The sequence below is a fragment of the Grampus griseus genome (genome assembly GCF_964374135.1).
Source record: "Grampus griseus genome assembly, chromosome: 12".
Lineage (NCBI taxonomy): Eukaryota > Metazoa > Chordata > Mammalia > Artiodactyla > Delphinidae > Grampus > Grampus griseus.
In genome coordinates, this window is record NC_139006.1 from 14,447,327 (window position 1) to 14,458,150 (window position 10,824).

A 10,824-nucleotide genomic window follows, 5' to 3' on the forward strand; every position below is an offset into this window, starting at 1 on the left:
ACTTTTAACATGACTCAACACCTCTGTGTGCACCCAAGCCTTATCTGTTGACTCTTCTTGTGGTGGGCACTACTGCCACGCCCTTTCTACAGAGAGCAACTCGATCAGATGGCCTGGGACCAGTGAGTGACAGAGCTCAGAGCCCAGCTCCGCCCGCCCTGGGACCCCAGCATGGCCTCCGTGGCTGCTGGCTCAGTTTCTCCTTTGGCGGCAGTATCCCTGGCACCAGGCCTGGCACATAGTATATATTCAATGACTGTTTGCTGTGAATGACTGAGGGCTGGAACCCTCAAGGCCTGAGATCAGGAGAGCAGGTAACTATTCCCAGTTAACAAACAGGAACACCGAGGAAAGGAGTTAAGAGGCTCCCTTAAATCCTTGAGGTGGCAGAGGTGGGCCTGGGGCCCAGTCTCCTGTCTGCCAGCCCCGAGCAGGGACTTTCGGATCACGCCTGGTTCTTGGGGGACCAGCTATGTTCTGCAAAGGCACATCCATGAAACACCTCCTGGTACCGAGCAAGGGCCACGCGTTTGGTCTTAGGAGCCAGGCTGATCCTCTCTAAAGAGTGCCCTTTATTCTGTGATCATCTAGTGTGTGCCTGCTGTGAACAGAGCCCTGGGAGGCAGACTCATCGCGGTATCTGAGGGTTTTGCCCATGGGGGCTGCCAGCCTGGAGCCTGGGAGGCAGGGGGACCCAGGAGCAGGCAGCCTCACACGCCAGGCCAGCCCTCAGGGTGCCGGCCCCTCGCAAGACCCACATCCTGTGTCTCCAGCACCGTAATGTCCCCAAGGGTGGGGACTGCAGGTTGCTTATGCCCCCCGATGGCCTGGGGCAGCAGGCCACTGAGTCCGAAGGCTGTGGTGCCTTGTCCCAGCCTGGAATCCCGCCCTCCACTCTCAACCCTAACCTCCTTCCTCTCCTCCCCTCGAGGGACAGACCGGAGAGAGGGGCCACCTGCTCCCCCTCCCCCCTCCCCCCCAGCCTGTTGGAGTCGCCTCAGGTACGGTTTTAACAGGGGAAACCTGCTACACGGGCCTGCACTTTACGGTTTGCCAAGGCCTCGCCTGCCCTTTGTCTCGGGGAGTAGCAAGCTCGGGACCTCCAGGAACAGCTAGAAAACACCCAAATAAACGAGACCTCCCATCTCCAGGGGCAACTGGCACACACCCCATCGGTTATCCTTAGGTGGGGACATGGGCCCAGTGTGGCCAGATCAGCCAGTTTCGAGAGAAACTAGAAATGGAGATTCTTGTGTAGCCTGTCTTGTGTTTACATATTAGTAACTAAGGGTTTTTTGAACGTTCCGTGATGTCAGCAAATCCAGATGCCCTTCAGTGGGCCTGCCGGCTGAGGCCTGCTTCATTCCAATTGGTCACCTGTAGACAATGGTGTCTTAGTTTGGGTTCCCTGGAAGCAGCCCCTGACCAGCTAGGAGGGGAGCCAGTTTGGGGGATGCAGTGAACAGCCCCACCATACAGGCCACAGGGACCCCTGAGAGCCATGTGGCACCTGCCCCAGAACTGTCCCCTGGAGTCGAGGGAGCTGGGACATTTCTCCAGGGGCCTTAAATCTCCAACACTTCCAGCCTACCCTGTGCCAGGGCCACGTGTGCCCCTGTGGCCAGAGAAAGCTCCTGGCCCTCCAGGCGGGGAACGATGAATACGCCCCAGAGCGGCCCGCTAACGCCGTACGTGACTGTCAGGAGGGGGGCGCCCACCGCGGCCGCCGCATCTGTTGAGGGCCAGTACTGCCATCCCCATTTTATAGAGGAGGGAAGTGACCTGCCCACGCACTCTCAGTAACAGTACCCATTAACGACAGTAAGGGCGTCACCTTTCCCCCGCGGCTCCTGCGTGCCGGGCGCTGTTGTAAAGGCCTTCATCTGTGCCCTTCTAACGCCCTTTGGGACCCCAGGAGCTGGGTGCTGTTCAGTAACTGCCGAGACTGAGCACAGAGAGGGGAGGCCTCGGCCCCAGGTGGCTCAGCCAGGGGGTGGCAGGCTTGCCTCCGGGCCGGGCAGCCTGGCTACAGCCGGCAACGCCATCAACTCCGAGCCCGGCCGCCCCGGCCGTCACAGCTGCCTCCTCTCAGGGTTCCTTTCAGGATCTCCTCCTCCCCGACCAGCCCTGAAGCTTTGCCCTGTCCTCCCGACAGCCCCCCGCCCGCCTGCCTGCCCTTGCCTTGTGCACAGGGCGCCGGCACCAGCCAGGGACGGGAGAGAGATGCGGGCTGGCGTTCTGTCAAGGAATTAATTGAAAAATAAAATCATTAGATGGGAACTCCAGAAATGCAAAATGGTGGCTGGAGAGTGGGGAGGGGGACGGGGGCAGGACTGGGGGGTTGCTGGGGGACGGCTGAGCTTTTTGTCAAGTTAATTTCTTGGGTGTTGATGTTTGGTGACATTCACTTGTTGTTTATCTCTGGGTGCAGCTGTGATACTGAAAGAGAACGCACAGCTTGTTTCGTTTATTTATTTTACACCTTTCTCTGGTTCTGCATTATGTTTGTTCGGTGAAAACCCACTGAGGCTTTTGATGTCGGGGAGATGGGATTTCAGCAGCTGTTCCCGGCAAGCAGGGCGCTCCGCGTGCGGATGGGGCCTGTGGGGGGGGTGGTTGCTGGGTGTTGTCTGGTGGGGACTCGGGGCCCGACGTGTCCTCTGGGGGGCGGGGCGGTGCTGGGGGCCCCGGCCTGAGCCAGATACACCAGGCCCCAGGGTACCAAGCCCTTGGGGCGCCAGGCTCCGTGAGTGAACTCACTGATCCTTGCCGCCGCCCCGGGAGGTCGCATCTCCACCCCCAATGTACAGACAGGCAGCCGAGACCCCGAGAATACAAGTGACCTGCCCAAGGTCACCGAGCGTTAAGTGGCAGAGCTGGGACCTCAGACTGTCTGACTTCTGGGTGTCATGGAGTCAGCTGGTCGCTAACGACTTGCCTGCCACTCACCCCACAGCCGTCAGTGGAGACCCCTGTGCCTCTGGTTTCCAGCTGGAGGAGGGGGAACCATACCTGCTTTGGCCTTGACCAGCCAAATCACTTCATTCACTTACTGGACAACTATTTATTGCTCACCTACTGTGTACCAGCCTTCCTGTGACAGCCCCTGCCCTGCTGGCACTCCCTGGCCTAATGGCAGAGGGACACATTAAATCAACCTCTGACATGAGCAGTAGTAACAAAGATGGTGGTCGCAGCACCGTCATGGAGCCTGACCAGGTGCTGGCATTGCTCTTTTCTCTCCTCAGTGCTCACCACAGCCCCAGGAGGTAGGCATTCCTAGTGGCCCCATATTACAGATGAGGAAACTGAGGCCCAGAAGGGCTAAGTCTGCTGCTCACAGCCTCACAGCCAGTCCATGCCTGGGCTGTGGGGTCAGTGCCCACTGTTCCTGAGCACAGTTACAATAGGTGCTGGGGACGAGTCAGGCGGCTCTGAAGGGCTTTTGCAGGAAGAAGGAGCCCTCACCTCCCGGGGAGTCAGGACGGCAGCAGAAGGCAGTCACAGAGAAGGGAGGGGTGGCGGAACAGCCCTGTCCCCCCACGTTATACATGAGGGGTTGAATCTCGGACGGGGCACATGCCCTGCCCAAGGTCACGCAGCTCGGGAATGGTCAAAGCCAGACGCAGTGGCCACACGCCCTGTCACCACAGGGTCCTGCGTGATCTTGGCCCCGCCCCCAGGCAGGGCCCCTCGGAAGATGCCACAGAGCACAGCACAGAGCATGCGTGGTTGCAAAGTAGACCGTCTGAGGCGGAATCCAGGGGCTGCCACGTGTTAGCTGGGGGCGGGGGGGCGCCTCCGGTGTGTCTGCTCCTCTGCACCTCCGTTTTCCCACCCATGAAATGGGGGTGATGACACCAGCCTCCGGAGGGTTTATGAAACTAAGGTGAGACACCACTTGTTAAGTGCCCGTCCTGTGTGTTTCCTCTTCCAGCTATGTCGCCCCTCCCTCTGGGCCTCAGTTTCCCCAGTCGTGGTGCCTCTCTTCCCGCCACTCCGTTTGTTTGTTTGCTGTCCCGACAACTGCAGTTTTACTTTTTAAAAGTTACCCACATTGGTGCCCCTTTTTATTCATTCACTCAATCATTCGTTCATCCTTTTTTTTTTTTTTTTTCATTCATCTATTTTTATGTTCAACAAATGATGACAGAGCACCTACTGTGCGTTCAACCCTGGGACGGTCTCTCGCAGTCTGGCTCACAGTGTGGTGGAGCCAGGCCAGTGCAGCGCTCGGGATGTTCCGGTGACAGAGAGGCCCTCGGAGCTGGCCAGGCTCCTGGTGACCCTGGGCCGTGCTTCTCTGAAAGGTCCCTGAGGTGGGCTGGTGCCCAAGGGGTGCCCTGTGCTGGCCACTGGGGGCACCCGGAGTTCACGCCCCAGTCACCGCCTGCGTGGTGCTCCTGGGCCAGCTGGGTAAGAGCCACCCGTGTGCCTGGCACCTGCCCCCTTGCCAGTCTCAGAGTCATGCTCAAGCCGTGGGAAAGAACAAAAATTCTGCCAAGGTGAAAGCGGTAGCTGCTACCATCATAGCTGCTGCTCCACTGGCCGCCGCCTCGCGCCCCAGGCCAGCCCAGGAGAGCAGGGACCAGCCGTCCCAGGAGCTCAAACCTAGCCCATCATTAGCCTCTGGGAGTGGGGGGGGGGGGGGGCGTCAGTGACAGGCCCGCAGGTCCTTCTGTTTCCCGGCTCCTACTACCTGCCCAAAGGTCCAAGTTCCAGAGACCGTTGCGCACTTCCGGCAATTATTTGGAAACCCAGAGGGGGCGGCGGGGGTGAAGGAAGCAGGTGTCCGCCCCAGCCCCTCCTGTCCCCCTCCCTCCTCATGACTAACAACAGGGTGATGATGGCCTGAGGCTCCGGCCGGGCGGGCCTCCCACCCCTTCCTCACCCTCCCCGAGGGGCCAGCCCCTCCGCGTCCCCCCTTTCTGCCCCATTCGCTCATCCCCTCGTTCAACAGCTGCTCACAGGCACCCACTAGGTGCCAGGCAGTGCGCTAAGGCAGGAGACACGGCCGTGAACGGGGTAGCTCTGTCCCCAGACGAAGAAGCGCCCGCCGGGTGGTGAGAAGTGCTATGGGGCGAGGCGGGCTTGGAGAGCGGGGACCTGTCGACAGCGGCCAGGGGAGTCCTCTCTGAGGAGGGGACGGGGGAGCAGGGGTCTCCGGGTGGGAGCGCGCTTCGCGGGCCTTGGAGGGCCCGGCCCAGGCAGTGCCTCGACATGACCACGGAGAACTCCCGGAGCGGAGCAGGAGAGCCTGTCCTGGAAGGATCCCTCGGGCTGCTGTTGGCGGGGGAATAGGTGGCCCTGAGGGTGAGGGCGGAAGCAGAGTCCGCTGAGAAGGTGCGAGTGCTCGGGTCAGGCAGTTAGCTGCGGAGAAGAGGAGAAGGGTCAGCGTCCGGGTCAGGTTCTTAGGAATGAGATGGAGAAATAGCCTCAAAGAGGTCAAGTCACTTGTCCAAGACCACCTGGAAGAGACCCAAGATGCTGCATCTCGAGGGCGAGCGTTGGGCTAGGCTCTGGGGAGACCCGCTGCCTGCAGGAGCCCCAGACCCAGTGGGGAGGTGGCAGCTAAGGATCGCAGTGGCAATTTGGCCCACCCGGAGGACTTCACAGAGAAGGTGTTGTTTGAACCAGGGAAGGAGAGGCTATTGGGACAGCATCCGACAGCTGCCTCAAAACAAGCCCAGCGTTATCTGGGGGTGAGGCTGACCATAAATGACTGGTTAGACAGCAGAGGGACTGACAGAGTCAATCTAAGCCCAGAGCCTTCCCCCTCCCACCCCCACCCCATTCCCTTCCTGGAGGGCCGAGAGGACCTGCACACCTCCCCCCTCCACCCTTTGTCTCCCTGGCAGTCTCTGGGCAGCACCTGAGACTTTTATGAAAAGAGGAAAGACGGTGGGCTTTGGTGTGTCTTGGGTCCTGGTTTCACCACTTCCTAGCTGAGTGACCTTAGACTTACCTGTCTTTGCTTCAGTGCTCTCACCTGTGAGAGGTAATAATAATACCTCCCCATGGGATTGTTGAGAAGATAAGAGCCATAGCACAGAGCAGATAATCAATAGTGTTTGGCACCCTGGGGACATGTATTTTGCCGAGCCCACCATGCCCTTTCACACTGTGCATCTACCTCCCCTTCCCCGTCTCCTCACAGAGAACTCCTCTGCATTCTTCAAAGCCCAGGTCAAATAGCCCCTCTTCTCTAAAGCCATCTCTAATTGTTTTTCCCTCCATGCCTCATCTGGAGTCCTTGAGCATCCAGTCACCCAGCATTTACTAAACACCTACTGTATGCCAGCCACCTACTATACCATTAAGAGTCTGCGACTCCAAGAGAACAGGAACTTGTTTCCCAACCCCTGCCCTCGCTTGACTTGGCCTCTCTGGAGGTTCTGGCTCCCCCTACATCAGGCAGAGACTCGCTAACCTCTGACCTGCCGGGAAGGGCCTTCCTCCCTTCTTTCCTCGGTGGGTGGAAGATGGGCAGGGGTGGCCGACAGGGCTGGGAGAGAGGCTGCCCCCTGGTGAAGTAGAGACTAAGCCTCCGTGTTTCTCTGTCTCCCGCTCTGTGCTCTCTTCCCTTTCTCATACCTCCTTTGATGCTCCTTCCCCCTCTTGTCTTTGCTTATTTCTTCTGTCTCATCTCCCCACCCCCACCCTGGGTCTGTACCTGCTCTCCTACCTCCCACCCCTTCCCTCTGTCCCTTCCTGAATCCCCTCCCCCTGCTCCCTGTTTGCTCTCCCCTTCCCTCTCCCTCTCTGTCGTCTCTCTCTTCCTGACTCCCAACCCTCTCGGCTGTTCTTTTCTCCTCTCTTGCCATCTGGGCTCCCGCAGAACCCCCGAAGAAAAAGCGGTCTGTGGTGTTGGACGAGATCCTGGAGCAGCTGGAAGACAGTGAGGACGGCGGTGACGAGCAGACCCTTCAGCCGTGAGCTGGCGCCGAGGGTACGTGGCTGCAGAGCCCTGGGGACGGGGCACAGCCGCTCCGGCTCTGCACCCCCTACCACGGGGGCCGGGCGGGCCGCACCGCCCGGTGGGGCAGCAGCAGCAGGCAGCCCCGCCCTCCACTGGTCCAAGGTCGGAGGGGACGATGGCCTCAGCCCACTGCCCGGGCATCCCGGGCCCCAGGCACTGACTGCGCCTGCTCTGTGCCCAGCACTGCAGGGCCAGAGAACAGGCGCAGGATGCCACCGCGCCGGGCAGTCCCTCGTGGCAGCACGAGGATCTGGAAGTGGCAGAAACCACCGAGCCCTGCGTCCAGCCCAGCCATTGGCGGTTCCCGCACAAGTTCCCCCTCTTGCTTCTCCTCCCAGCAACCCTGAGATGCAGACAGGGCCTCACCGTGCTGGCGCGAAGGCCAGGGTGCAGGGGGACTTCAGGGCTTGCCCCGGGGTGCGCAGCTACATGGGCGCAAGGACCCTCGGGCCCCACTGCCCACGAGCCCGGAACACTCACCAGGCTGAAGGCAGCTCTCTGGAATTGGGCGCTTTGGGCATGAAGCCCCGCTCCACCCAGCACAGACTGGGGACCCTGCCAAGTCAGCTCAGCTCCCTGGGCCCAGCCTCCTCAATAACTGCTTCCCACCTCAGAGGGCTTTAGCGAGAAAGAAATGTAATAATCGTGAAGAACGCCAGGAACAGTGCTGCGCGTGTGAGGCGGGCCCCAGAAGCTTCTGTTCTCGCTCCCCCTCCAGGGCTGCTAAGCTGACGTTCCCGCCTCCGGCTCTCCAAGGGACTGCTCACAGCCTGGGACGTGGCCTCTGTCCTGCCCCTTCCTCGCCACTTGGGACCACGGGCCCTGGTTCAGTCACAAGAGCGTCTTCCGTCCGTGCTGACCAAGGGGCCACTCACGAAGCACCAAGCTCCAAACCCAGACACCGGCTCATTGGTTGAGCCCGGCTGTGTCGCTAACGGCAGACGCCCTCTACTCACAGGCTGGGGACGCCGTGAAATGCAAACAGGTCCCCAGCCCTGGCAAGCAGTGTCCCAAGGCTCATCCCAGACCTGGGGTGCCCACACCCACTCCCGCCTGGAGATTCACACCCAGCACACACCAGGAGGGGGATGGTAGAGAGGAAAGAGCTAGAACCCGTCTGCCCTGGGTCTGAACCCCAGCTGTGTGACTTTGGACCGGCGAGGTCCCCTCTGACCCTCAGCTTCTCTTTCTATAAAATGGGGGTGATCTAGTACCTACCTCAGAGATGGTGCTCGGACTACATCAGCCAGTCCAAGTAAAGCCCAGAGCAAGCACTTGTCAGCGTTTTTGTCCTTCTTCATTTGGGGCAGCTGGGCCCCGAGTGAGAGCCCAGGGATCTTCTGACTTGCTGTGTAAAATTTGGTCTGTGTATTTTTCTGGGAGGAGGTTTCAGTCCACACCAAGCAGTTTTCGGAGTGGCCTGGAATCCAAGCAAGACCACACAGCGCTGACAGTCCTGCAAGGCTGCGCGTGTCCCCAGTTCCCTGGGGGGCAGGTGCTTCCTAATCCATCCTAGGTTATCCCTGGGACACAATGGAAGCAAAAGACACAGACCCGGAGTGGCTCACGTCCCAGCTTTTATAGTGAGGTGTCTCCCCGACATCAGACCGTAGAGCCTGCGTGGGGTCCCTCGGGTGACCAGGCTCCCAAGTTTCCGTGGGTCCCAGGGATGACAGGGCTGGGGTCCACCCCCTCCCTCCCCACTGCTTGTCCCGTTAAGGGCCACGTGGATTCTTCTGGTTAAAGAAGATTGCAGACCCGTGGGCCTGGCACGGGAGGAGGCAACATTGGCACCGGCTTCACTGAAGGTACTAGAATGTCCCCAGATCGGAATTCACCACCTCCTGGTGTTGCCATGCCAGCTCGGGCTCTGCATTCAGACCATTCTGGGTTCCTGGTAACATCCACCACTCGCCAGCCTTGTGAGTGTGGGCCAGTGACTTAACCTTCAATTCCTCAGTCTTCTCATCTTTAAAATGGGATGGTGCTAACAGCACCTCCATATACCGGGGGTATTGTGAGGCCCAGAGAGCTTCAGGCACCTGCAGGAGGTGAATCTGACCCCAGGGCCTCGGGTCTTTCTTGACCTTCATGCTTTACTGTCTTCCCTGCGTCCAGAAGAAAAAGCAAGCAAGCCCGGGCCCGAGCCCAGAGAAAGCTCAGGACCAGCAGGGGAGCGAGGGGGCCCGCGAAGCCAATGGCCTGAGGGCGCAGCAGGCGGGAAAGCCACCAGCCGCTCAGCCAGCTGCACGCAGGGAGACTGTGGCCCCTCCCCTCCTGCCTGCCCGTCCCAGCCTGGCGTCTGTACCCCCAACCCTGGGGGCTTACTGTCTGGGGGGGAAGGGCTCCCCCATAAGCAATGGAAGCAGTCACTTCAACTCCCCTAGAGATCTCGGGGGGGTACCCATCACCCCACCTTCGTGCCACACCTGGCCCTCACCAACGCCCATAGCAGACTCCACGCTGCCCCAGGAGCACTGCATTCTCCACCTGCAACTCTGAGCTGGATCACGGGGAATGTAGTGTAAAGCCCTGCGGCCCTGCCCCCGCGTGCACACTTGGAGTAAAACCACACTCTTCACCGCGATGAGCAAGAAGGCCCTGCCTGCCCTGCCGCTGCCGCTCACTTACTGCTCTCCGACCTGGAAGCACAGTCCCACCCCAGGGCCTTTGCACTTGCTCTTTACTCTGCCTGGGACACCCTTCCTCCACTTTCTTCCTGTTTCCTTCCCCCATCTCCACCAGCCACTCTGAGATCTTCATTTAAGCTTCCCTCCCTTCCTCAGAGACAGCCCCGACCACCTTATGGAAAGTAGCCACGTTCCGTTCCTCTCCATGCCCAGCCCCTGCCCCCATGTCGTCCTCAGCCGATCCTGTCCCTGTTCCTTTCAGTCACAGCACCTGGCGCCTGGAGGCTGAACAAGTGTCTCAGTAACCCTGAGCCCTGTCCCCCACCCCTTTGAAAGTAACTCTTTAAATAGGAACTACTAAAGCTCTCGTCATTTTTATTATCATAATCATCATCGGCATTATTATTGGTATTCTGGAATAAGAAGTATAGCTAGGTAATAATAAAATAAAGCCAGGTCTTTAGCCTGGCCCAGAGGAGGGCCTACCTTTCCCCCTTTGAGGGAGAGGGACTGTGTGAAAGCATTTCAGAAGAAAAGCCTCCACCCAGTGTGTGCCGGGTGAACTGGGGAGACTCCGGGCCTTGGAGCCAAGGCCCTGGGGAGATTGACGGTCACTTGCCACCAGAGCAGTGGGGCACGGGGGGAGCTTTCAGGGAGGGGGCTTCAGGTGAGTTCGAATGATGATGGGACATCAGAGGTCCCAAACCACCAGAAGACGTAGGAGAGAAATTCCAGAAATAAAGCACGGAGGTCGCACCTGAGGAAGCACGAGCATTCTGAGGTGGGTCGTGGTGGAAAGGAGCCCGTGTATCCAGAAAGGCAGCCTGGAGGGAGTGACCTCTGCCCAGCAGCCCCCGAGCAGGCCAAGAGACGTGGTTTACCCAGTTGCTCCTCATACGAAGCCAAAGCCAGACTCAGGATGGGCCCACGGTTGCCGTGGTGCAGTCGGGAAATAAGTGAACCCCTCCCCCAGAAACGGCCGGTGTCGCTGTGCTTATTCCTAACCGTTTCCATCCTGGGGTTCCCCGTGGGCACCGATGCCATTGCCACAGTAGACTGGAAGCCAGGCTCGGGCCCTTGTGTCAGCGCTTGTAGGTCATTCCACAGACCCTCAGCCGTGGGGTGATCCCAGGGTGTGAGGTCTGCCCCCTTCCTCCCTGGGAAACGCGAGCTGGCATCCTCCAGCCGGTTTGCACGCTCTGCAGGGGCTGGTGT

At 59.6% G+C, this 10,824-nt stretch overlaps 1 protein-coding gene across 1 annotated transcript in view; it reads left to right on the top strand.

Annotated features, from left to right (window-relative positions):
• RBM19 (RNA binding motif protein 19) overlaps nucleotides 1-8,236 on the top strand; it is a 121,324-nt gene extending 113,088 nt beyond the window's left edge. Inside the window, exons 24-25 of the mRNA XM_082668403.1 lie at nucleotides 6,839-6,949; nucleotides 7,698-8,236. Coding sequence (XP_082524529.1) covers nucleotides 6,839-6,936 — 98 coding nt within the window. The 3' untranslated portion in view covers nucleotides 6,937-6,949; nucleotides 7,698-8,236. The remainder of the gene's footprint in view (nucleotides 1-6,838; nucleotides 6,950-7,697) is intronic.
• Nucleotides 8,237-10,824: the final 2,588 nt, after the last annotated feature.